Here is a 27,098-nt window from a genome sequence, read left to right as displayed (position 1 = left end):
TTAAGGAATCATACATCTCTATTATTTACTGGTACTGATCATACTTTGACAATGGTATGAAATCAGTGATCTACCAAAGACCAAATTATAATGAAACAAGAAAAATGAAGAAGAAGAAGAAGAAGAAGAAGAAGAAGAAGAAGAAGAAGAAGCAGAATAAGAAGAAGAAGCAGAAGAAGAAGAAGAAGAAGAAGAAGTAGAAAAATTTCTCATTCCTAACCAATTTCAACAAACTGGTAGTGCCTCCCTAAATCCAATGCTAAAACTTCTACCATGATGATCTCTCTTACCCAATTCAGTATTTCCTTTCTGCATCATTGCCACGAATTCGTTGTAATCTATCCGGCCGTCCTGTAAACAAAAAAGTATTAAGCACAACATACATATGAATGTAGTTATGTATGTATAGTTCATCTACCAGCAGAACTATAAACACATTCAGAGATTTATGCTCATGTAAATTTGGGTTGAAATTATTCAATGGATTTCATACGGGTGTAAACAAGAATCTCTATAATATATTGGAAGTTACTTCTTGGAGTTATATAAATACATAGCTCATCTTTATCAAGAACATTACTAATATCAGTCTTGACTGTCTGTCAGAAAATTTAGAACAATGAAGTTCCCTGATCAGGGAACAGACATGTCCCAAATAAATTAACATGCATGTACTTCTGTTTGGCCTCTTCATTGTCACATCTAACATGTAGAGATATCTCATGGTTTTATGTTTATTACCACTGTTTGAATATATATATATATGTGTGTATGGATAGGAGGATGAGATCTCTATAACTTACATTATCCTGATCAATTTCTCGGATCATGTCTTCCCAGCGAAAATCCTCAATGCCAAACTCCTCACAGGCTTTTTGAAGCTCATCTTGAGTGATGTAGCCACTGCCGTCTTTGTCAAAGTATGAGAAGGCTGCAAAGAGATGATCTTCCCTCTCTATTTTGTTTAAATGCAAAGTTGCAGCTATGAATTCCCCATAGTCAATCGTGCCACTGTTATCTACATCCGCCTGTAATATCAGAACAATCCGGGAAAACTTTACTTAAGATCAAATCAACCCGTCTAAGAAGTGTAACATGCAGGAATAAAACATTCAGATGTGAAACTAATCTTACGGCTTGCATTAGATCATAAATTTCGGATTCCTGAAGATTGGCCCCGAACCTTTTTAGACCAACCTTCAGTTCCTCAAATGTTATTTGACCACTATTATCTGTGTCTATCATCTTGAACATTTCCTTTAACCCGGCAATTTCTTCTTCAGAAAGGCTCTCTGCAATGACCTGTAAACAATTGTATAGAAAAAGAAACGCTTAGACAAGTACTATTTCCTCAGTATTATTATAAATTTGTGTACTTGAAGAATCTTCTTGGGAGCCATTGCTCTTTTTAAGATCAACTTTACAGTAACTTACTCTGAGAGCCATCCTTTTGAGCTTGTTCATGGCAGAAAACTGCTTCAAACGACTCAAGACAGCAGAATCAAGAGGCTTATCAGGAGCCACTCCGTCAACCTGTACCCAAGGATGGCCTACAAGGAACCAGAACAAAGTATTACTCAGACATGGCTATCCTGATTCATTCATTCAAATTTCAAATGCTGATATGAAAATGATTCGGAACTACTGGTTGAATCATATTAGTTGGATAAAAAAGAGTCAAGCTAAAGAGGAAATGACAAATAGAACATTATTGCTCACATAAAACTTCGTGAGCAGTTAATCGTTTTCTAGGATCTCTAACAAGCATCCTCTTGACTAAATCTTTTGCACTTTCGGAGATGCTTGGCCAGGGATCTGATGTGAAGTCAAGGTCACCATGCAAAACCTCTTCAAATATTTCTTGTTCGGTCTCTGTATCAATATTGAAAGGGAAGAACACGTGCATAAGGTATAAAAGTAGCACAGATAAATAAATCTATCAAGCAGCGAACATAGAGTTCCTTACCTCCCCAGAATGGAGGTACACCACTTAAGAGAATGTAAATGATCACTCCTACACTCCAAACATCTGCTTCTGGACCATATCGCTTGCGCAGAACTTCAGGTGCAACATAATATGGGCTTCCAACTACATCCGAGAAAATATCTCCTGCAAATTGAATACTTTGAATAATAATCTAGACAAACCAAGAACAAGAAAACAACAGCATAGGGGATCTATAGGTTTTTTTATCTTAGTATATCACAAGCAGAGGAAATTTGGTCAAATATATTTACGGTCACCCAGGAATATCCTCAACATTATTTTTTTGAGAGGGAACAAGAAACTGATAAAAAAGGCACAAGGAAGATGTCATTTGCAACTCTTATAAAGAGAAAAAATCAATAAGATTGCCAAAATCAACCCTGTCAAACATGGAATGACACTTATAAAAAATATGAAGGGTTCTACGCCAATGACTCTAGATTGAAGCAACAAGAAGAAGAGGATTTTTCAGAAGCTCAGTTGTTTTCTTTTCCTAAGTAAGATGGTGTGGAGAATGATGCATAAAAATTCTCAAAAATTTATGTCAGATATGTAAACATGAATAAGTTTCACCTAATAGGAAAAAAACTCGATTTAGATTCAATAAATACTCAATGTTGAACACAATTAAGAATAACATAATGTGAATTAATGAAGTCAAGCACTTATGTAAAAAAATCAACTCACGATTAAAACTTATCTCAAACAAATAGGTTGACTGAAATGGAAAAGAACAACTAATACAGAACAATACAAAAGCTTAACAAATTAGAAGACAGAGGAAGGATTTTGACATACCGGGTTTAAAGAAGATTGATAATCCAAAATCAATTGCTTTAAGGGGTGAGTCCTCCTCCTCATTGATAAAAAGGAAATTCTCAGGCTTAAGATCCCGGTGCATGACACCCAAGGAATGGCAGGTTTCCACTACACCAACTAGAGTCCTAGCTAAATTAGCTGCCTTTCTTTCCGAGTAATGCCCCCTTTTAAAAATCCTGTCAAACAGCTCACCTCCTGCACACAACTCCATCACAACATGAACTGCCACCGAATCCTCATAAGCTCCTTTTATGGAAATGACATTGGAGTAGCCTGACAAGTGATGCATTATCTGAATTTCCCTTCTCACATCTTCAACATCTTCATGCGTCAACAATTTCCTTTTCGCAATTGATTTGCAAGCATACTCTTTGCCTGTTCCTTTCTCCGTGCAAAGGAAAGTTGTCCCAAACTGCCCATTTCCTAATTTTCTCCCCAAGCTATAATATTCCTTCAAATGACCCGTTTTCCTTTGTAATACGGACTCTGCCTGCAGCCCTGCACTTGACATCCTCCTAACATTATGAGGCTTCTTAGGCTTTGCAGCAGGTGCTGGACTGGTTGATTTAATCGCTTCTGTTGGTATTGCTTGTTGTTGTGGTGCAGTCTCTGGCTTATCTTGTTGTTTTGCTTCTGGTTTACTCTCATCCTTTGCTGATTCAGGCTCAGCTTCTTCCATGGTTTTTGGAGGCTGTGCTGGTTTGATATCTATTTCCACTATCTTCATCTGCTCCGGAGGCGTGTGCTGGAGTGTTAGATGGGTTTCTGGATCTGTCTTAGCAGGCTCCCTTTCATCTTTGATTCCCTTATCACCATGAGTTGACCACCATAACGAATGTGTGATTGAGTGGAAGAATCCTTCTTTTGAGGCCCTTGATCCAACGCAATTGCTTCCCATATGAACACAAGCGTTTCCCATTTAAAGTAAATTCTCTATCTTCTTCCTACTCAACTCTCTCCACATTACACACTAACCATACCTGCAAGTCCTTTCTTCATTTCCATACAAACATTGATCTTTTTTTATCTTTTCCGGGACAAGAAATCGAAAGTTAAAGCTCAACCACCGAGAAAATTTTAAAGTACTCCATGGAAACATACCCTTTTTTTCATCAAACACCTTGAAAGCAAGAATATACGAATTTCCAAAAGCAGAACATCACAGGACATGAATCAGCATGCAAAAATAATTCCTGTCAAAGAACACAACAGGAACCAAATAATCCAAAGCCTTTCTTCTCATCCTTCAATCTCTTCATAATAAATGCACATAAATAAAACGATCAACAACAGAAACTTCGACGAAATCCAACACTAAATTTGACGAATTCTAAAGTTAAATCAATCGTGTGACTGGGCAAACCGTGAGACCGACCTTCTAATGATCATGACGGGGAAAAGGAGTGCATATTAAAAGAATGAGATAAGAAAGAGACATTATATCGAAGAAGAAGAGAAATTACATCTCCTTTTATATTCGCAGAAAATGTCTTCGGTTTACCAGGTCTAGATGACAATGATGCTTTCGTTTTGGTGGGAATATCGAAAAAGATTCGGTAGGGTTTTTTGATATTTTTTATGCGCGCGCGTGTATAACATCCAGAGATATGTATATTTTTTATTTTCTATCCCCCTTTCTTTTTCCTGGAAAGTTCACGAAACGGGAAAGATAATGGAAGAGGGAAGAGGGGAAGACAGGTTTTTCTGTTGGAATCGATCCAAAAGTCGTAGAAAATTTTATAAATGACGCGTTTTAGGGGGTATCTATTACAATGCGGACAGCAGCACACAAATAATCAGCATTTGCCGTACGATCTGATCTTCGAGCGATGATCTTCAAGATGTTCGGCTATGATCTTTTCATGGGAATGCTTTTCATGTGAAGACCCCAAATCCGGTTTTATACCGCCGGCGGCCAGCCGGTTTTCGCCGGTTCTTTAAATAATTAGAAATTAATCACTGATTAATTTAATCTTTTTGGAGTTAACGATAGTAATCTTATTTTTTAAATACATATATTTTTTTTAATTAGAAAGAATATATATAAACATGGGTTCATATTTTAATTGGGTTATATAAAAAATTGCCACCGGATTTTAGTTATTATGATTTGGCAGCTAAATTCTGGTAGCAATTTTTGGGATTCTCTAATTTTCTTAGAAGAGTAAAAATAATTATAATCCAACATACATTTTTGTTACATATTTTTAAAATGAGTAATTTTGAACTACCATAAAATATATATGATTCAAATATTACATATACTTTTTTTTATTCATATTTTGGGAAATTTAAATTTAAATGATCTACTAAAATAAATTACTGGCAAAAGAAAAATAAGTTATTTGACCATCATCTCTCACAATTCATGCACGTACGCTCCCATGTGTTTGTCTCATACAATTGTATTGAATGATTCCAGCCGTTTAGTTTCTATTCTTACATTGCATACAACTTTGATCAGGCCAGTTCCATGGCTCCATATGAATTTGCAGCTTTCGATCCTTTTAACCCTGTTCTTGATCCAATGTACTCTTGTAATATTCTTCATGGCTTGTTTGAAAATATCTAATTTACAGGGTCATTGGCGCATTACGAGGGGGACGATAATAGATCCGGGTATTTGGGAGTTACGAAGGTGTATTCAGAGTTCGTATCATCTTTTCCGGCTTGTGCTTCATAACTATCTGAAATTCTCCAAACTTTGATGATAAGAACCATCTCGTCCGCTGGTTAAATGAGATCCTGTTTCAATTCTATAACGACAAAAACACAAACCAAGAGAGTTGAAAGTCACAACTGGCTTGCTTCACTTGTAATGACTAATAGCCTTTTATTAGTTCTTGGACGGATAACTAGAATTGTGCCGTATCCATGTTTCACGGCCTAATCTCCATTAATAAGCTATAACTATAACTAGCACGAACACAGACTAGAAAAGAACAGTGCTCTGAAACTGAACCGTAATAGAAATTAAAATTGGGTAAGGCATTTGTAAGCAACCATTCCTCCCCTGTAAAGTATGTTAACTTTCTTCTAAATTGAAGAAAAACAACATACAGACAATTATAGCAGCATAATTCTAGGTAAGGAAATTCTTCAAACAAACCATTTCTAAACGTCTTTCGCCAAGCTAGAGAAATCCACACGTCCAGAACCAGGTTCATTTGGTTCAGTTGAGCTTTCCACCTCCGAATGTCCTTCAATGGATATCCCTCGCCTCTTTGATGGTTCTCCGCTAGGCAGGTCAGCAAAGATACCAAAAATGCTATTCCTCATCTCTTCAGCTGCATCGAAGAAATTTTTTAGGCCACCAGAAAAGTGGCGCTCAATTGCTTCAATATCATTCCGTAGCCCAGGGAAATCAAATGGCCTGTCTCTGGACCTCCCAAAGGGAGAAGAACCATTGACCACCATATCTGTGACATCATCTTCAGTATACTCTCTGTTTGATTGCAGAACCTCAACAGGCCTAAAAGAAAAAACAGAAAGGTTTAGCCCCAAAAAGGAAATATTTAGATGACATGTTAATAACACCCCATTCAGAAAATATCCAAATGAAATATCAAACATTCAAAGAAATGTAAACACATAAAATAATTTTTCCATAACTTCAGATGCTGAAACATTTATGATAGGACGGTTATGTGCTAATGAAAGGATGGAAAGAAGATAACATCACTATTGCACCATACTAAGGGCATCATATACTTTCGAATTAACTCAACAGTAATGTATGTCTACAGCTCTCACAAAAAGCCAAACCCGTTTAAACATGGATCCTACTAAAAAAACGGTACCTTTTTCTCAACCTAGGATTAAGATAAAAAAGCAACCTAGCCATTTAATTTTTTTTTAAAATATGTAATTAATAGATTCCAACTATTTCCTATTACTAATGTTATTTAACAGTCAGTCAATCTGTTTAGTGACCAAGTTTACAGTAGATTCACTCATGGAAAGAAGAAGAACAGGATCGGTCAATTAGCTAAATGTTTAATTTCATGTTTTATTTGAATTAGTCCCTTTCGTCCAGTGGTTAGGACATCGTCTTTTCATGTCGAAGACACGGGTTCGATTCCCGTAAGAGATAGTTACTCATTCCCGGCCGCTTTCAGTTAGTGTTCATTGCTGAGTCATCGCTCGCTATTTCGCTGGAAAAGGTGGTCCGGAAGCTTCCTTTCTCCCAGCAAGCAAGACGAGATCACCACTTCTCTCAGTAATGGACTTCTTTTCATTCTTTCTTAGTCTTAGATGTCCTTTCATAGATTCTCGAACCTCCGACAGACAGAATCTCCATGCATGCCTTCTTTCTCTCCTCCCCTCCGCCATACATCTCTTTTTTTCTTTATTTTTTGTTAGGCATTGAACCCCACCTTAGGTGCTGAGTGGTGTCTCCCCTCTCTAATACATAGTTCCGTCTATGGAGAAAAAAGCTTAAACCATGGCATGGCAGTAAGCAGTAAGTTGGCATAGTCTCTCGCCCAGCCTTCGCCTTCTTCAGTGGCCAAGTTGAAGCATTCAATGTCGGCCTACCACCTCAAGGTTGAGCTTGTTCAATTGAAGTAAATGCTATGCTGCCCTTCCCTTGTTCAAGAGAAAGTGAGGACTTTCTTATAGTTAGCGGCCTAAACAAAAGAGATTAGCCTCTTGATCGATCGATTGATTGGATCGAAGGGGTTGATTGAAGTGTGAGATCTGCCCAAGACTAAGGCCGAGCAACTGTCTCAGTTTGGGTTAGTGTTTGTCACTAGACAGTTTTTTATGTTTGAAGTTCTAATATGGATCTACTATCCTTCTGTGGTAGTTATGATCCTAGATAGCAGTTATTTCTCCTCAAGTTGTAGGGCAATTATTCAGATTCAGAAAGCTGCTTCAGTAGTTAGAACTCTTGGAGTTGGAGATCTTTATTTCTCTCCAATAAGCCTAGGCTTTCAATCAAACAGTTTAAAAAGGACAGAAAAACAAGAAGCTTTCTGGTTATTCATTCTCTGATTTTAGTTTAAACAGACAAATAACTGGATCCCAGACACTGAAATCTAACATTTCCCTTATGGCGGCACCATACCTCAGTTTCAAGCAGACATTTCTGCTTTAAACACTGCCCCTCCAGATATATCTTGACAGTACATATAAGTAACAACAACAATTTGTTTTCACATTGTAGCATTTTTATCACATAAAAAACATGCTTCGTCTTATTTCTAGGGCAATATAGCTCAATCCAAGACTTCTATACTCAGATTCAATCCAAAAATATATTCTTTACTTGAGTCCTACAAACACAAAAAATGTTATCCCAATTCTGTCTTTCCTAGTAAACCCGAGAAAGCTTTCCCCAGCAAAAGAAGAACATTCAACAATCACAGGATAACGTGAAGTAAAACCTGGCAACTCCTCACCAGAATGGCTTGGAGGAAGTCAGGTGCTTATTCCCCAGAAGTCGGGAATGACCCTATCCACTTTGGCCAGTTGTGCTATAGCTCATTAATGAGAATCAATCTGCTAAAGCAACTGACCTTAACTAATATCAGAATTACAATACTATACATTTCCCAAATATAATTTCTCTTATCATAGCCATCTCAAAAAGACTGTAGCAACAGCTGAGGGTTCAGTATGGTCTCGAGTATGAGAAATAAAATAACAACCAATCGGTGCCGCTCCCACAGATAACAGGAAATGAAGATGGCAGTTAAGGAAGTACATATCACTAGCTTAAAATATTTAACAAAACTTGCCACATCATTCTACGTCATACAAAAGATGTAACAATACAATTATTGTCTTACAAACAGATAACTGTGAAAAAATGGACATAATTAAATCCCCAATAACCTCGAAAAAACCATTCCACACTTTCTCCTATGAAAACTCCAGGTTACCCATAAGCCCTATTTGGTTCAATAGCATATTCCATTTCCAGTTAATTCTTATACCTAGACTTAGAATAGTTATAAATTTCCTCATACACCATAGTTTTCACGTTTGACCCATCTCTGCTCCTACTTTGAATATCTGAATAGAATTTCTAATTCTTTTCAATGTAAGAATTAAACAGATATGAATTAAAATATGAGCGTAAGTGACTCTGATCATATTTGAATTCTATATATATGACTAATAAAAGTCTAGTAAAAGATTTGGCAGATAATAGAATGGGAATTGATCCAAACTAGTCCTGAATGATTGCAATGACTAATGTCACAGTCTCAATCTCTCAAATAATATGTCCCTTGTTAATAAAATCTTGATAAGAAAATAAAACAAAGAACCCCCTGATTCAACTAAAAAAGGAAAATTCTCCTCGTTATCTAGCAACATAATCCTCAATTCCGTATCATTTAGAAATCCAGAACTTTCAGCTCAAACAACCCCAGACACCCCAAAACACACAAATTCCATATACACAAACAAGAGAAAAATATATTTAATCCAAATTCCATTTATTTTCTTGTCAACCAAACAGAGGTAGCAACACACACACAGAAGGCAAAGAAGGAAAGGTGGAGGTTTGAAATCCGTAAATGGAGAGATAGGCATACTTTCCAATACAGTCTCTGAGAATCTCTTCAGTTTTCTCACACTTCCTAACGAATCTTCCGGGCTCAACCTCCTCGGTCTTGCACTGCGACCTGACGATCTTCCTGGTGGAGCAGCGGTCACCAGAGGATCGATCAAGAGCATCACCGGCGAGTGAATCCTCCGCGTCCTCTGGCTCGTCTCTCCATACCCAACCCATCCTCTCTACAGTCACCAGCAACTACGCGTAAGCGATGGTGAGATTCTGGTTCCTTCTATTTTCGCAAGTCGGATAACAAAGGCGGGGCCTGGCGGTTTCGTCGATTGTGGGGGCGCTACGTTTTCTGGGAGATTCTCGTCTTACCCGCGTAGCACTCTAGAGGCTGTGACGGTCCACTCATGAGTTTCCAGTTTCGAAGTACGACGTCGTGAGACTGAAACTTTGTATTATTTATTTATTTTAAATTATCTACTAAATTATCAATTAGTAGGATTTAATTTAATATTATTTAATAATTAATAATTAAGGGAATTTAATTTAATTATTTAATTCAATAATTTAGTAATTATCTATTTTAAATCTCAGGGACACTTGCTTTTTGGAGGGAGGGTTTCTGAGAAAGAGATGTTAGACATGTTTTCTTAATAACATTGGTAATGAGGCATTTAATTCGATTCCTCCATTTTTGTTCCAGTTCAAGCTATTCTCATCCCTCAACATTCCGGGTTCTTCATCTTTCAAGTCTTTCAAGATCATTCGAGCTTTCTCAGTCTAAGAATTCTCACAAAACCCCACGGAAAAACCAACCAGAAACAAGCAGTTTTGCTTCAATCTTCAAGGAAATCACTGAGATTTTAGGTACTGATGTCGTAAATCTGGATCATACTCCATCTGGAATCTCAACATCCCAAGAAACCCACGTAGGAAATGGTCGGCAGAGCAAGGAATTTGAGTCGTGCACACCAGGTATTTGTGGAATTGCCGAGCTGGGATTGCCGCACGGGGAGGAAGATTTACAGTCGGGAGTTTTAGCTGATTTTGATGTTAGTCCGATTGTTCATGGAATTACGCAGATTGTTCGAGCAGAGAACTGTGTGGTTTCAATGGAGGAGCGGTTAGAGAATGCGGGTTTGCAGTTTGAACCAGAGATTGTAGAGAAAGTATTGAAAAGATGCTTTAAGGTTCCCCATTTGGCTCTCAGGTTCTTCAATTGGGTGAAGCTAAGAGATGGGTTTTGTCATACAACTCAGACTTACAATACCATGATGTACATAGCAGGAGAAGCAAAGGATGTTGGGCTGATGGAAAAGTTGGTTGAGGAAATGGAGGAGAACTCGTGTCAAAAGGATATGAAAACATGGACAATTCTCATCTCAGTGTATGGGAGATTGAAAATGATAGGCAAAGCTTTGTTGGTTCTTGACAAGATGAGGAAATGTGGGTGTAAGCCGGATGTTGTAGCTTATGAAATGATGATTCGTTGGCTGTGTATTGCCAGAAAAGGTGATGTAGCAATGGAGTTTTACAGGGAGATGGTTGAGAAAGAGATGGTTCTTGGCTTGAATACGTACAAGATGTTACTTAACTCCATAGCAAACACAGAAGATCTTGCTGCTGTTCAGTCTGTTGCAGATGACATGATAAGGATTTTGGACATTCCAGAACAAGAAGTTTATGGTTATTTGTTGAAGAGCTTTTGTGTTTCAGGGAAAATTAGAGCTGCTCTAGAATTGATTCGTGACCTTAAGAATCGACAAGCATCTTTTTGCCCGGAATATTTTGAGATTTTGGTGAAAGGACTTTGCAAAGCTGGTAGGATTATGGATGCTCTGGAAATTGTTGACATAATGAAAAGAAGAGATATAGTTGATGGAAAGATTTATGGAATTATCATCAGTGGATACTTGAGAAGAGATGATCTTCCAAAAGCACTTGATACGTTCAAAATCATGAAGGAATCTGGATATTTGCCCACAGCTTCTACCTACACGGAGCTAATGCAGCGAACATTCAGGCTAAATATGTATCAGACAGGCTGTGAGCTGTACAATGAGATGCTGGAGAAAGGAATGGAGCCAGATTGCTTGGCAATGACAGCCATGGTTGCAGGTCATGTTCGCCAAAAGCGAATAGATGAAGCATGGAAATTGTTCAAGAGTATGGAGGAAAAGGGCATCAAGCCTACTTGGAAATCTTACTCTATATTCATTAAGGAGCTTTGTAGAGTTTCAATGACCGAAGATGTTGTCAAGGTTCTTTATGAAATGCAGGCTTCCAAGATTGTTATTGAAAATGGAATATTTGACTGGGTTATTTCATTGATGGAGAAGAAGGGCGAGACTGATAAGCTTGAAAAAGTAAAGCAAATACAGAGAAATTGTAGTTCTCATTCACAGAGAGTTGAGCTACCTAGTGGTGATGCATCCAGGGAAGAAAAGCTCCATATTGAGTTGAATCATCGCCAGCTAGAGCCGGGGAGGCAGGTGGTTCCACCTTTGAGAACTCACAGTGAAGAGGAAGTAAGAGAAATTTGCAACATATTATGGTCTTCAACAGATTGGGAATCCGTTCAAGAAGCATTAAACAAATCCATAATTCAGTTCACTCCGGACCTAGTTCTCGAGATTCTGCAGAAGTGTAACATGCATGGTAACGTGGCTTTACGTTTCTTTTCGTGGGTAGACAAGCAAGCCGGTTATAGGCACACTACGGAAACCTATAACATGGCAATCAAAATCTCAGGAAGAGGGAAAGATTTCAAGCACATGAGAAGCCTGTTTTTTGAAATGAGAAGAAGACGCTACTTAATAACACCAGATACATGGACTATCATGATAATGCAATATGGTCGAACAGGTCTAACAGATATAGCACTGAGGACTTTCAAAGAGATGAAGTCTTCTGGTTGTAACACAACTGGCAGTACCTACAAGTTCTTGATCATTGTCCTCTGTGGGAGGAAACATAGGAAAGTAGATGAAGCCATTAAAATTTTTCAGGAGATGATTCGTGCAGGGCACTTTCCGGACAAAGAATTGTTGGAAATTTATCTGGCTTGTTTATGTGAAACTGGTAAACTGTCAGAAGCCAGAAGTTGCTTAGATTTTCTCATGAAAAAGGTTGGTTTCACAGTTCCCTTAACATACTCAATGTACATCAGAGCTCTTTGTCGAACAAGAAGATTGACAGAAGCTTTATCGGTGGTAAACGAGGTTGAGAGCGAGAGATTTAGATTGGATCAGTACACCTACGGAAGCCTTGTTCACAGATTACTACAGAATGGACAATTAGAAGAGGCATTGGCAAAGGTGGAGGCCATGAAGCAAATGGGAATTAACCCGACTGTCCATGCTTACACTTCACTAATAATTTATTTCTTCAGAGAAAAACAGATTGAGAAAGCTTTAGACACTTTCAATAAAATGAAACAAGACGATTGCAAGCCTACGGTTGTCACATACTCTGCACTTATCCACGGCTACATGAACATGGGGAAGGTTACAGATGCATGGAATATCTTTGAAGCCATGAAAGTGAATGGAACTTTGCCTGATTTCAAGACTTATTCTATGTTTATCAACTGTTTGTGTAAGGCAGGAAAATCTGAAGCTGCCTTGAAGCTTTTGTCTGAAATGTTTGATTGTGGGATTGTTCCCAGCACTGTTAATTTTCGAACTGTTTTTTACGGATTGAATAGAGAAGGCAAGCGAGATTTAGCTCGAACTGTATTACAAAAGAAGTCAGCTCTAATACATAGACGCAAGTTTTTGATATAATCTCCTTTGCCCTTGGTAAAGATAATTTTCTTTAATCTTTAAATTTGCTCGTCTCTAAGCAGATATTTATTTAACCTACCATCCAGCAAATTTAATTAAACTCCTTTCACTCTATGTAGTTGGAGTTGCTTAAACTTGAGCTTGGTCAAAGCTCAATTGGAATTTGGTTAGAATTAAATCGAAGCTTAAGAAGAAGGTCATGTAGTAAAACGTGGCGAACTCAAATATGATACTATTTGATTCAGAAAATTGTGAATAAATTTAGCATATTTTACATATTTGTATCGATAAATATAATTATAATATATTTTAAGATTTGATATTTTTACATTAATATTAGATATATCAAACTTAATTTTATGTAATTGGAAATCAAGATTCTCTTGAACTGCATTCAAACTCTGTTTTTTGCAAGTTAAAAATCTGTTTTTGCGACAAAAGTTCTGAATCTGAAATAAAACTCCAGACTGCGTTTTGAGTCTTAACAGCAACCAACCCAAAGAAGCATTCAATTTTATTTCAACTAGTTGTTAGTGCACGAGCAGAAAAAGAAGATTCAAAACGCCTTTATATGTGAAAAAATGCCAGCTTCAAATCTGAAAAGGGTTTAAATGTCCAAGAAACTTTCAGAGAGCCAAATACATCATTATCATGAACAAACGTAAGTTATATGACCTTCCACAATAATTCATAGGGGAATTTTCCCATTGATGCTCAATTCCTCAAGTTACATCAGGGTACATTTATTCACGTTTTATAAATAAGGAATAGTATTAAATAATCTAAAGGATAGATTGAAAATTGGGCTGCTCAACTAAAGCTTCTCAGATACAGGGAAGGGAATGGAAAAAAAGAAAGATACTGTAGTTTCAAGGTGGCATGGACTACTCTGTTAGAAAAGTTTAGGACTTAAGACCAGTCGTACTGGAGTGACAAAACTTATACGCTTCAGTCAGCATACTATTATAGCTCCTGTAGATTTCTCGAAATGTCGGTTGTTGTAATCAGCCGAGAAAAGCAGTGATTCATGCAAGTGAACCAGTACTATCCCGTCCAGTTCCTGAAAATTAATTAGATGACGGCTTGGTCAGAATCCCTCTTATTGAATGAACATCTTCATTACAGAATAATTTAGTCAACAGAAGGTCTCTAATTCATCCAGCTCAAAAGTCTATAGCATTCAGGCCATAATCTTATCTTTGGGTCTAATATAACCTTAGAGAGGAAGTAGTTGGAGTTTTGATGGTGAGTGTTAAGTCCTCAGCAAGAAAACTGATTGTTGGTCATACCCAAAAAACCATTAACCAGGTTGTGGCAGTGTGAAATAACAAAAGACAAGAAATAAGAATCGTTCACCTCTATAAACAGGCAATAAGACTGTCCTTGGATAAAAAAAAAATTCTATGATTCCCTCTGATCCTTATACCAAAGACATGGAGAAGAAGATTAGGATTGATTACCGGCCTTAAAGCTTCTTCACTATTTCTTCAGTAACTCGCTCATAGTAAGTCATTCTCCGAATGCAGGTGAGAGCTTCATCTAAATTCCGGTTTTCGTATGCATTTGCAAATGACTCAGACCAATGTTTCAGTTTCTCTTGCATCTGAAAAGTAAAAGAGACAGAGAACTGAAGATATATCCTACGGGCCAGTATGCCAATAGTCTGATCCGAAATCAAAACATTTCATGATGAGACTCCTAATAGTCCTTATCAAATATCTATGCAGAGATTTCCTCTTTTTCCCTCATAGGCACTCAATATCCTTGAAAAAATAACATTCTTCCATCCCATTGAGTGGTCTTTCAGAGATGAAGATTAAAAAGTACACAACTATGAAGATATGATGGCAAGATAGTTATGTACCAATTGCAAGGTATGAAACTTGGATCCAATATTTAAGGTGTAGTTTATATGGGTTGGGGCTCTCCAATCTTAATAGGTAACTTTTGAGGTGTGGTTCTCCTAAACACATATCACAAAAGGAAGCACAGATCCTGCGAGAGTGCACTTTTTAAAATATATGCAAAAGGTCAAGAGATCTATCAAACCTGAGATTGAATCTGTTTTAAAGCTTGCGAGTCAGCTGCCTCTTCTACAGCCTCCCTGATTTCCATAATCTGCAATCAATTTGGAGGAAAAGATTAATGCTTTTATTTACTTAAAATTTTATTAATAGCACATAAATGAAATCTATAAAATAATTTGGTTAGGACTCCATTAAACATAAAAAATTTCATGTAATGAAACAGCCATAAGGGAAGACACAGCTCCTGTTGGATATGAACAAGGGAAATAATCTTCTCTTCCCCCATCACTCTTACCAAAATGTTTACTATGAGAAAAAGATGCACGGACCATTCTGCGGAACTACATTGAGTGGTCAAATACCCAAGTGATATAAATAAATTTTCACCTCTAAGCCACATAAATTCCTATAGCTTACCTCAGCCAGTAACTCTGGTTCTGAAATTGTCTCTTCTTCATTAACATCTAAACCATCAAGCTTCATCTATTAAAGAAAAATAGGCAGTATGTCTTAGTTCTGCAGACCATTAGAAAGCTAATAAATAATGGCAAAAAAAAAATACACAGAAAGAACACAAAAGAAAGCTCTACATGGAAAACTGATCCATGAAGTCTCCTTCCAGCAGCATCAAATCTATATCACAAGGTCAAGACCCATAAGTGAGATCCAGCTCTCTCAACAACCACAATGTTTATAGTCCTCAAAAATTCAATTTATTTTCCACCGAACAATGCAAGCACATAATGCAACTACAGTCACAGCTAGCACTTATCAATAAGACCACAAATGCTGCAGTGACAGCAGAAATCAATAGGGCTTGAATGTTGTTACAGCTAGCACTTTGATCATCTGCCTACTATCAATTACATACCCATCTATTGGTTGATAAAGAAAGTGTACTAAACTATCAATATCTTCAATCAGAAAGTTCCCATTCTTAGCATAAGTTCCCAAAAAAAAGTAAGTGTAAGATTTACTACTTCTACATGGATTCTAAAAATAGGTTATGTGTTAGTTCAATCCTCATTTTACTCCCACTTAATTCCTAACCTTCTTTTCCATATTACTCTTAAAACATGTCATATTTTTATCCCATCCCTCAACCACTACCTTGAAATCCTTCGAGGTGGGAATTCAATTCTCCCTTCCAAAGAATTGCAGGGGGCTTAACCACGGCCTTGAATTCCTTGGAGATGTGAATCCAATTCTCACTTTTAATCCAAAGGAATTTGGATTCCCACTTCCAAGTTACTGAAGGCCAGGTAGAAGTGAGATTAAACACAAACAATTTTCTAACTCAACATGACAAAACAATACAAAAATATGAAGAGTACAGGTAAGAATTTTGTGAGAATGGAATGAGAATTGAACGTGATGCAAACTGATATCCTTTCAACAAGAACTTATTCATTTTCTTTATATATTTTTTTAGAAAGAACTTAGTAGTTCTCAGTCTCAAATTTTTTATTAGAATTAAGTGCTTTGTTTAGTTAGCTGCTTGAATCCTTGAGTCACAATGAAGAGACTTAAGGCTAAAAATTAGCATAATACAGATTATAGAATCAACACCACCAACCCTTGCAGAAGTATGAAATTCGTAGCTCCTTCACCCAACAGACAAGAGTAAGATGCACTAAGTTCAGGAAGAAAAGAAATTAGATTCAATGCAGAATCTTACAATTCGCAAGAAATCTCCAACCACAACAATATATAAGCAGCATAAATGCCCATATCTAGACACACTTACCATATATTTTGCCCTTGAAAGTGGCTTGGTAATCGTCCTGTATGCATCAATAACCCTGGCAGACTGCTCAGCAGCATACTCTCTCTCTCTCTGACGAAAATATAGAAAGTACTAAAGCAAAGTCATAAGGAACTCACAGCATTCATCATCTGCTTTAGCTGTTTGAAATAATAGAACAAACCTCGGATTTTGAATGAACTAGATCAGGATGCAGTTTCTTCTGCCAGTCTTTGTATTTCCCCTCCAGATTGTCAACCTCAGCCATATACTTCTTCTCCCTATTAAGAGGTTAACCCTCAAACGCTTAAGTAAACATAAGTGGGAGAAAATGAGAACTATAAGTTCCTTTCTGTCATATCAGAACTCCACTTAGTCACAGCAAGAGATCAGAAAATAGATGCAACAAGAAAATAAAAATAATTAAACTCCTCAAGCTTCCATCTTCTATTGCAGAAAAGCCAAGAAAGCACTTAGCTTATAATAAGTGAAATTAAACTGTTCAATTAACACCCCCGCCAAAACAATATAATAAGTGAATATCAAAAAGAAAAAAGAAAAAAAAACATGCAAATAGTATTAAGACTTCACTTAAATTCAAGGAAGACTTACAATCCAAAAATTTGGAAGTAATCGACCGAGTGATCAACAGGCTGAATGCTCCGGCAAGACTCACAGAACAGAAACGGCGCCGACTGAGCCGCGGCATTGCAGTTCCAGCATCGAGCACTGATCTTCTCTGCAGATTCCGAGCAAAAACATTTCTCTGAAAATTTCGAATCGCCGAGAAAACTTCGCCTGGAGCTTAAAAGAACTCCACTAGAAGCTTCGACAAAAGAAGGCGAAGGAACATCGAAACAGCGAACAAGTGAGCCTGAATTATATAGAGAGAGATGAGAAATTGAAGTAATTGTTCTTCTCAGTATCATGGACAGGGGATTCAGCAGCCTCTGCGCTTTATTCATTGATTCTTCTTCTCTTTTGCTTCAAATTTATGGGAGTGTTCAAACGAGAATTAGGAAGAACAGGAAACAAGGACAAGAGAGAGTACAGAGGAATGGTTCTTTTTTTTTTTGGTTAAATAAATTCTGTTGGAATAATAAATTTAATTAAGTATAAAATTAAAATATTGTTTATATGTATTAATTAAAATACTAATTTATTGTCTAAATTTATTTATTTATATATATGCAATGGTTAAAATTAAAATAGTATTTGAAAATATTAATAAAATGTTTAAAAAAATTTTAAAAGATTAAAAATATATTTTCTAAATTTATTTATTTGTATCCATATAATACTCAAGTTCAATTAGAAAATAAAAAAAAATTATAAAAAAAATGAAAATTGATTTTTTTAAAAAAAGAAATAAAATTTAAATAATAGCTCTTAAACTGAATTTTACAAAATTTTAACACCACTGTTTAGGAAAAATTATAATTTTTTATAATTAAATCAAATATAAAAATTTTAAATAAATTGGAAAATTAAATTGATCTGTTAATAAAAATTGATTTAGGAAATTCATTATTTCTTCTTGAGAGAGATTTAGGAAACTCAATTTAGGAAATTCATCTTTCTAGGTCAACTCAAGATATCTTGCAACAACTAGGAAATTCCAAAGTAAATAAATTATAAATTTAGTGTGGAAATGAAATAAATAATTTGAATTTATATTTTTTACACAATAATTGAAAGTACCAAATAAGATTTACGGGAAAAACCCTTTTAAAAGAATAATTAATAAAAAAAAAATTAAAAGTAAACAAACTGAATGTTATATTCGCAACTCTCTTGTGGATCGGGTTTTGAATCCTAATCCTCTTGATCTGAAATAGTTAATGAAAGAGTGAGTTACACCAACCCAATAAAAATATCATGTTACTCACCGACACAGAAATAAAGGTTGGTAGAAATCATAAAAACAACTAATAAAGCTCTTAAGCAAATTCGTTTATCATAAATAAAATCATCTACCATCTATTTAACGTAGCAAGATTTACAAAAACAACATATAAAATCAATAATATAACACATATTATGATTTCATATGCAATTGGTTGGAATAACAATTTTCTCTTTTATCAGCCTACTGGTATCTATGGGGGTCCATAAGGATGTCCCCACTACACGTGAACCCTTTCATTTAACATTTTTAATTAACAGGCTGTCCTCATACCCCGTCCGGTGTGAGCGCCAAATTATCAAACCTTGATACCCCGTCCGGTATGAGCGCCAAATTATCAAACCTTGATACCCCGTCCGGTATGAGCGTCAAATTACCAAACTTCGATACCCCGTCTCGTATGAGAGTGAAACGAGTCGTCTCCATACCTCATTCAATATGAGTGCTAAATTACCAAACCTCAATACCCCGTCCGCTATGAAGCAACGTTCACGGTAGGATTCCCTATGTACCCGGTCCGTCCACCGTTTCTCATGATATCCAATAAGGCTGCTGTTTCATCTATCTACTTAATCAAATAATTTTTCGTTTACCTTTAATTTTCAGTTTTCCAATTCAACCATAATTCCATAAAACAAACAAAACATACATCAAATGAATACAATCGCATCTCAGTTTTCTAATTTAACTATAATCTTATAAGGCAAGCAATACATGCATTCAAACTATAAAATCAATCAATCAAGTATTATCATGCATTCAAACTGTAAAATCAATCAACAGTGAATAACTTCTAGTTCTATCTCTATTAGTAATCTGTAATTAATTATGGATATTTTTTAAATTACATCAAATACCGTATTATTATTAATTAGACTTTAATTCCATAACAGAGAATAAGGTGATGGATTCTTACTCAAATTGATATCTGAAATGCTAAACTTTTGACTGCGCCTACTGATAGTTCTCGAATTTCCTGAATTTTTCTTCGAGGATTAAAACGCGCTTTAAGTACCTAAAAATATCTCAAAAAATCTAAAATTAGCGTTAAGAACCCTTTTTGGCCAATTCTGGAACTCCAGCACGACGGCTCCGCCATGCTCCGGCGACGGTTTGCCTCAGGTTGGCTATTTTTGGCCGATTTTGTACCAATCTTTACAAGAAAATACGTTAAGGGGTCTCGGTTGTTCGAAAAAAGTCAAAAAACTGAAACTTATCGACAGCAGGATTCTCTAGTGTGCGGCTCCGCCGACTCACATTCGCAGTTGGGTATTTTACTTTGGTCAACTTATAGAGAAGGAAACGGTGATTACAATTATAAAAAAATTACGCATCACGGGAATCGAGAAGAGCCTCATCGGAAGCGAGTTTTGTAATTTCTCGTGGCGGCGGCAGCGGACTTTGCCCGCGGTTTCCAGCCAATTCACATATCATTTTGCTCTGATTTTATCATAGAGGTGTTTAAAATCAAATTTCGAGCAAATGATAAAATTTTTACCTCTTTTGGCGGTCGGAAGTAGCTCCGGCGCGGCGGTGGGCAGCTTCTTTCCCGGCGGCTGGCTCTTTTTCTCCGGCGGGATGTCTGGCGGTTAGGGTTAGGGTTTGGTGTAAAAAAGGTTATTTATATCCGTCTTCTTTTAATCTGAACCGTCCATCGTATTTGATTTGTACCGTCTGATCGTGATTAAATAAGGAGTGAATCTGGACCGTTCATCGCGGTTTGATCTGAACCGTCCGATCGCATTTAAATAATAAGTGAATTTAGGTCGTTCATCGCGTTTAATCTTAGCCGTCAGATCGCGTCTGAGGAAGGAACGCAACCAGACCGTCCGTACGCGCAGGAACGAATCTGGACCATCCGATCGCAAGTACATGGATCGCCAGCATGGCACCGTGTCAGTGTCCCTTGCCACACAGCAACGCTCCGATTCGTCGGGACTACTGACTGGGCGTCCTACGTGGCACAATTTTCTTAAATTATATTTTAACCTACAGTTTCCAATTTTTCTTCCAAAAATACTCTCAAAACCCAAATGTTCACATATTTTTTCCAAAATTATTTTCAATTTCATCATCCATTTAATTTACTTTATTTTTATATTAAATAAAAATTAAAAAATTATATTTATTCATTAATTTTAATTACAATTAAAATTAATTAGGACATTACATATCTTATTTTCATCATCAAATACACAATACCCAGAAAAAAAAAATGCATTACAGCACTTTCCCAATTTAAATCCAAGCATTATTCTCTTGATGGCAGTTCCAACTTATTGATACATTATTCATGGAAAGAGAAAATTATATATACCTTTCCCAAAGAAAAAAAATCTGAGAAACTATAAATACATATCTGCTTATAGGGGGAAGGAGATTTAAAAAGAAAATTACCACTATATCTTATCAATACAATGGTTCTTTTCTGGCAATGCTTCAACACAAATTCTCATATCACCTATAGAATTATGTAAATAGGTAAGCATATTAGCTTTCTCAACAAGGGTCTGACTACTTAGAATTAAAGCTTAAGCAACAGAATCTGTATTTCTTTTGTTGCTTCAATTTCTTTCTTCCATTTGCTTCTGCACTCAATGGCTTCTTTTCTGACCTAGTTTGATCTGAAACCGGTACTTCCATTTTTCTATCTGTGGAGGAATTCAAGGTTACATGATCGAGTTTGGTAGGAAGTAGAATGTCTTTCTCGGGTGATGCTGGTACTATTTTATTATGGTTCACTTCTCGTGAGAAAGAATTTGATCCTGCACGCCTGTGAAACAGGAGAAAATACTTATTAACATCATGTTGCCTCCCTCTACCCATTTCATTACATTTGGTTTATTCTTTATTCAATTCTTACTTCTAATTCCTATATTAGTCTTAATATATAGTTCTGAGTCCGATATTAGAGATATGTTGAGTCAAAGTACCTGACACCATTAATGGCAGAGCTATTCAGGGATTCATGAGAAGTCCTCACTGCAGCTTCTGTTTTGGATATTTCGATAGAAACCTTTGTACTTGAAGAATCATCTTCAAAAGAATTTGAATCTTTCACGGGATCTTTCTCCAGACTTGAGGGCTCTTCATCTGAAAAACTAGAGGGAGACCCTGAGGCCACACCGAATCCATATTCACGAATCATAGAAATGGCCTTCTCTAGTGTCCCTAGAGCCTCTTCCACCTCTGGCCTGACAAAAACACTTCTTTTACCATTTACCTGACTTCCGGCTTCAATCTTATTGGCTTCAGATTTATCTATAACCTTGAGACTAACCTCATCCTGGGAGGTATCTTCACTCTCTTCTTCCTCTATCTCACCAAAAGTTCTTCCTCCAGTGGTTTGTCTGTTTTCCGGTGAAGATTCACTTTCATGACTATGAAACTTCTGTTCCATATCCATTGCGAATCCTTCGGTCTCCACATCTTTTATTAATTGTTGTTGGGGGATAATGCATTCACTGCCCTTCATCTCATTTTCTTTCCGAGGGTCATCTGATTCTTCAATGCCATAAAGAGCTTTCCGAATTTTAGTATACAGTGGGTTCCCCAAGGCCTTGCTATAACCTTCATCACGATTAGATTCATTACACACGGAAGTAACTACCTGTAATAGATTTTAAATTTGGCAGAATGTGAAAAAACTTAGTGAAACAGTTCAGATCGTAAGGAAATCGACATAAGAAACTGGATGCTTTAGACAGTGTCTACTAAGGAAAATGTATAACCTTTTGATAGAGTTTGAAACCATTGCCAATGAGCTGTCTTGAAATAAAGTTTATGAGGGATGGAGGAACGAAATCCAGCTTGATATCCATATTTGCTATCGTCCTACAAAATGTTAACAATGTTCTATGCATTAAAATGGAGATTTCGGAAATGAGAACAGTCCAAGTTCCCTTCACTTGGTTATTTCTTTGATTTTCAAGTTCCATTCGCTTAAAGGTTACTGCAACCAGTTCAGTCATCTGTATAGTTCCAAAACAAAATAAATGGAAGTTTCTCTCTTCAATCATTTCATATAGTTTTCTTATCATCTTTTCTATAGTATTAATATCAAATAAAACTGAGATTGATTTATGTTGGCTCCGCTTCCTGTTCTTTTCTTTTCTCTGAGAAGTAGACAATGTTAAAATGCAAAATGTATTTCTGCAACTCACCGGAAATAACTTCTCTCGGGGGTGACCTTTTGTATAGCAAAGCCTCCCACTACGTCAATCCTCACAACATCTTCTGCTTCAGGAATGCCCTCATTGGTGAATCCATGAGTAGCCTTGTCGATGGTCCCTAAATCTGAGATCTGGAAGCAAGTTTATAACAAGATAGTTTCCATTCAGGTTATAGTCTGAAGGCAGCCAGATTTCAATTTTCATCCATCAATAAGGTAGAAAAAGTTTCAGACAAAATTAAAGTAAAAGTTCCACAATCTTACCGTGTTTACAAGAATAACAACCAAATCATCTTGAAAGTACTCAAATGCAAAATAGTGCACGAGAGCCTCTCTAACTGACAGTGGCCATGAAACCTTCACCCTTTCTTCCAAAAAATACAAGTAAAAATTAGTTTCTTGAAATTGTAGAGTCCTCGATGTGGCTAATAATCAAATAGGAATTTAGACAACCAAAGCAGTTTAGGCTGGACAAACCTCACTAAAGATATCTGTTCACCAACCCGGATTCTTTGCAAACAGTTGGAAGAAATCACTTTGAATGCTGGAATAGTGTACTGTGGCCACCTGATAATAAATAAAGAATAAGCAAAAATCATTTTTCATATTCTCAGAATTACATCAGCTCGTAACTGATTGACTTCAAATTATTCAAAAAACTGTTCAAATTATATACATCTTTACTTCAGTTACAAGTAATTTTTCTTGAGTTAAATATATATTTCTTAGCCCTCCCATAATAAAATAAATCAAGCTTAATACAAATGCAAACCCACACAAGCATTGAGATAAAAGGAAGATAAAACATAGCTTAAATTATTTGCTATGAAGAATTGAAATGGAGAAGAAAGGGAATGAACATTCTCTTGTATTAGGTCAATATCCCTTGGTGATGCAACTTGTCTAAATGTGCTCAGTCATTTTTCTTCCTGAAAGAAAGATGTCTAGTCCGGTTTTACTGCACCTGTATCTAATATACACACACACTCACACTCTTATATAATCTCATCTCCATAAAATAAGAAATGGTAAAAATGTGAAATAAATTGAGAAAAAATTATAAAATTCTCCGGTAAAATAAATCTCTTTCCTTGAACTCAAAGATATTACAGAATAACAAACATTTGATAACTATGCCGCCATATACAACTCTTACAAAGGTAATCAAAGAGTTAAAAGTAAAAAGAAATAGTCTCAAAATAATCTTTAATTTTCAATATTCTTAGTTTTCAGCAACCGAAAGGCTAAATTAAGCAAGTGAAGAAAAAGGAAGAATGTAAGCACATCAACTAAAACGCTGAAACTGCATATGCATGAAAAAGGAGGAACACATTTGGGAATGGAAACATTTCTTACCACTTCTTGTAGAGGGCAGACTCCCAAGATATGCATAAACCTGAAATTATAGAGCTCCTTCAGAAGTTCCCAAATCAATGATATCTTAAAGCATTAAGTAATTTGTTCAATCTTGTTCTAATTACAGTTTGTTCACCCAAACTTACAGACATCCACAGGCCCGTCTACATAGCCCTCAACAAGTAATGTATGAAAAGGACTGCCCTCCGGTCCTTCACGGTACATAACACGATATTCTTCACCGTCTTGTTTCAACTGTTAAGTGAAGTATACAGTTCATTAAGATCAATGCATTGATGGAACCTAGTTGTCAACTGATTTAGAGAGAATGAATTTATGGGCGGTTTTTTTTTTTATCAACAATAAAATTATTGTTTAATAAATTTTTTGCAATATGAGAACTTTTAACAAAACAAGGTAGATATGCATGAAAGTTTTAGATGGTCAGACATGGAAGAATAGTGTTTGAAAAGAATTTTAGCTGATGAATGAATCAGGTGTCTGATCAGCTACAAGTCCCTTTCTACGGGACTGACATGTATGATAACTAAAAGAAAAGGTTTTGGCAAGAAAACAGAGTAAGCTCAGGGGTTCCCTGGATAATAAAGATAATTCATTAAATTTAGGAAAAACAGAGATAATTTTCCAAAAGACAAAAATAGATCATTGAAAGAGATGGATTGGACAAGATATTCAGTTAAGAGAATACACCTTCCAATCACCACGCGATGTCTCATTGATTCCTGAATCCCCATGACTACTTGCAGAAACACTCCTAAGCATGTCAAGGAAATTGGAAACCTCATTTGTCCTTCTTTCTAACAGATGCTCACCACATTCTGCAAAAAGAAGAGTTTTGAAGTCAGAAAGACGCTTAAAAAAAAAAGCTACTGGTAAAAGGTCAACAACCTACATTGATGGCAAGATTTTTGGACAACTGCACATCATGGCGGCTCAAAATCATCAACAGGATATTTCAGGCTATACAAACCTTCAGTTTCTTTGGGTGAGAAACCTTGAATTTGATTCTTCACAAGTCTTTTAAGACTGTCCTTGTTTGCCAACTCAAGCGAAGCCAGAGTCTTGTCTAACCTCTCTCTGTACTGAAAGATTTTTCCTTTCTTTTCCATCTTTGCATCTCCAATCAAAGCAGAAAAAGTCTATGCCTTAAAGACCCACCAGAGTCCTCTCCTCAAGGTAGTACGTCAAACACTGAACGCCACAAAAAAAGTAGCCATAAATATGTAGGGACAAGAAATTAAGACTTTGAAAATGGAGGTGTTTAAGTCTCCCCTCCCCTCCACAACTCCCCAACACCCTCCGAAAAAGAAAAAAAAAATTGACCCATATCTGTAAGACATGATAATGAAGAATAATCTATAATTAATTACATATCCTTCAAAAACTGTTCGATTAACAGCTGCCAGTGATCATGGAGCAATGGAAATCCAGATTCACCAACAAAACCATTTATTGAATAAGATAAAATAACATAAATTGTAGCAGAGAAAGAGCAGAAGAGTGGAAAAGATAGTTAGAGAAGAATAAAATCCCCATAAAACTCAACCCAGATTGCAAAAACTGCCAAATTCCATTGAGGACTAGAATCAAACATTATTTAGGCAACAACCCAGATGTCGAAACTAGACATTTTGACCAGAAGCCAACCAACCTGAAGCTGACCATAAGGCCAAACACAGTCACCCACAAAGAATTCAGAGCAGAAACCGAAGCTAAAAGGCTGAAATTCATCCCACCCAGATGCAGATCTCGATAGAGGAACAACGGGGGCGAGTATCTACATGCATGAATAGTCGAAAAAGAGAGACAAGAGTCACCTGATGCGTTGCCACCTAGGCGGATAAAGAACATGGGCTGATCCTCTTATTGGGCAGAACGAAGCCGGATATATAGCCGAATCAATAATTAAATCAAATACCAAACTGAAGACTTGTTTACAACTGACAACAGCTATCTAGAAAACTGAGGGTTGAGTACAGAAATCAATGATAAAGAAAAGTAGGTAGTTGGGAATTACAGTAGAGAGAGATTGGATTGTACCCGGGAGTGAGAAACAGGTGGTGGATTAGCACGATGGTAGATTGTGAAAAAGATAATTTTCAAAACTGATTCCTTCTTTTTGAGCTGGTAATCTGCGATTAAGTTGGCGGTGAATCCAAGAAGAAGAAAACACTTTTTAGTAGTACGAAACTTCTAATCAAAATAACGTTTTCTTTTTTTAAAAAAATAAATAAATATATTTCATTACTTTTAAATTAAGAAATTAAACTCCATAATTTTATATTTTATTTATAAATTGTAAAATGTAAATTATAATGCGTCAACAAAACGGTGTCGTATTTTGGTTAAGCCCCAAGCTTTTACTAGATTCGTTCCCGGCTTCTCCATCACGCGCCTTTAAGTGTTTCATCATTCTCGTGAAAGGTAATAATAATAATATTCTTTTTTTTTTTTTGAGTGGATAATAATAATATTCTTAATAAAACTTCACAAAGAATATCTTAATAAGAAATATTTATTTTATATAATTGACTTTAATTAATTTTTTATTGAAATTTTATTTGTAAATATTCAGTAATTTACAAAAATTCTCCCACTCGAATATTTTGAATAGCTCTTATTTTCCAAAACAATTTTCAAAATTTTTATTTAATTATATATCTCAATTCTAAACTAATTCTAAATACAGGACATTGGAATTTTTTTAAGTTTGACCTACTTTTATTTAATTTTTAATTTTAATAATTTATCGAATTCCAGTTATTATC

At 36.1% G+C, this 27,098-nt stretch overlaps 4 protein-coding genes and 1 non-coding gene across 5 annotated transcripts; 2 read left to right on the top strand and 3 right to left on the bottom strand.

The window, feature by feature from the left end:
* LOC110806378 (calcium-dependent protein kinase 26-like) lies at positions 1-3,876 on the bottom strand. The gene is made up of 7 exons (XM_022031208.2): positions 2,786-3,876; positions 1,967-2,110; positions 1,720-1,872; positions 1,435-1,550; positions 1,135-1,302; positions 804-1,028; positions 1-351 (listed from the first exon to the last, which is right to left on the bottom strand). Exons 1-7 carry the CDS (start codon positions 3,723-3,725, stop codon positions 226-228), a joined length of 1,872 nt encoding a protein of 623 aa, XP_021886900.2. The 5' UTR covers positions 3,726-3,876; the 3' UTR covers positions 1-225.
* Positions 3,877-5,757: 1,881 nt separating this feature from the next.
* LOC110806379 (Mal d 1-associated protein) lies at positions 5,758-9,675 on the bottom strand. The gene is made up of 2 exons (XM_088208790.1): positions 9,352-9,675; positions 5,758-6,278 (listed from the first exon to the last, which is right to left on the bottom strand). The coding sequence occupies exons 1-2, from the start codon at positions 9,546-9,548 to the stop codon at positions 5,921-5,923; spliced, it is 555 nt and encodes a 184-aa protein (XP_088064916.1). The 5' UTR covers positions 9,549-9,675; the 3' UTR covers positions 5,758-5,920.
* On the top strand, positions 6,828-6,899 carry TRNAE-UUC (transfer RNA glutamic acid (anticodon UUC)). Its single transcript has one exon. It is a non-coding gene; the product is annotated as a tRNA-Glu (tRNA).
* A 231-nt stretch (positions 9,676-9,906) lies between the features above and the next one.
* Positions 9,907-13,148, top strand: LOC110810635 (Pentatricopeptide repeat (PPR) superfamily protein). Its single transcript, XM_022036857.2, has one exon. It carries the CDS (start codon positions 9,986-9,988, stop codon positions 13,103-13,105), a length of 3,120 nt encoding a protein of 1,039 aa, XP_021892549.2. The 5' UTR covers positions 9,907-9,985; the 3' UTR covers positions 13,106-13,148.
* A 563-nt stretch (positions 13,149-13,711) lies between these two features.
* LOC110810580 (uncharacterized) lies at positions 13,712-26,523 on the bottom strand. Its single transcript, XM_088210379.1, has 19 exons — positions 25,982-26,523; positions 25,301-25,521; positions 25,021-25,148; positions 24,456-24,564; positions 24,310-24,349; positions 23,431-23,520; positions 23,218-23,317; positions 22,946-23,085; positions 22,514-22,616; positions 21,716-22,392; positions 21,298-21,555; positions 21,199-21,219; positions 17,489-17,863; positions 17,061-17,157; positions 16,880-16,969; positions 15,550-15,615; positions 15,155-15,223; positions 14,566-14,708; positions 13,712-14,165 (listed from the first exon to the last, which is right to left on the bottom strand). Exons 2-18 carry the CDS (start codon positions 25,437-25,439, stop codon positions 14,571-14,573), a joined length of 2,640 nt encoding a protein of 879 aa, XP_088066505.1. The 5' UTR covers positions 25,440-25,521; positions 25,982-26,523; the 3' UTR covers positions 13,712-14,165; positions 14,566-14,570.
* Positions 26,524-27,098: the final 575 nt, after the last annotated feature.

This window comes from Carica papaya, chromosome 8, assembly GCF_054855325.1.
Source record: "Carica papaya isolate Zhongbai chromosome 8, ASM5485532v1, whole genome shotgun sequence".
Classification (NCBI taxonomy): Eukaryota; Viridiplantae; Streptophyta; class Magnoliopsida; order Brassicales; family Caricaceae; genus Carica; species Carica papaya.
The sequence above is the reverse complement of the archived record's forward strand: the minus strand, read 5'-3'. Positions and strand labels throughout refer to the sequence as shown.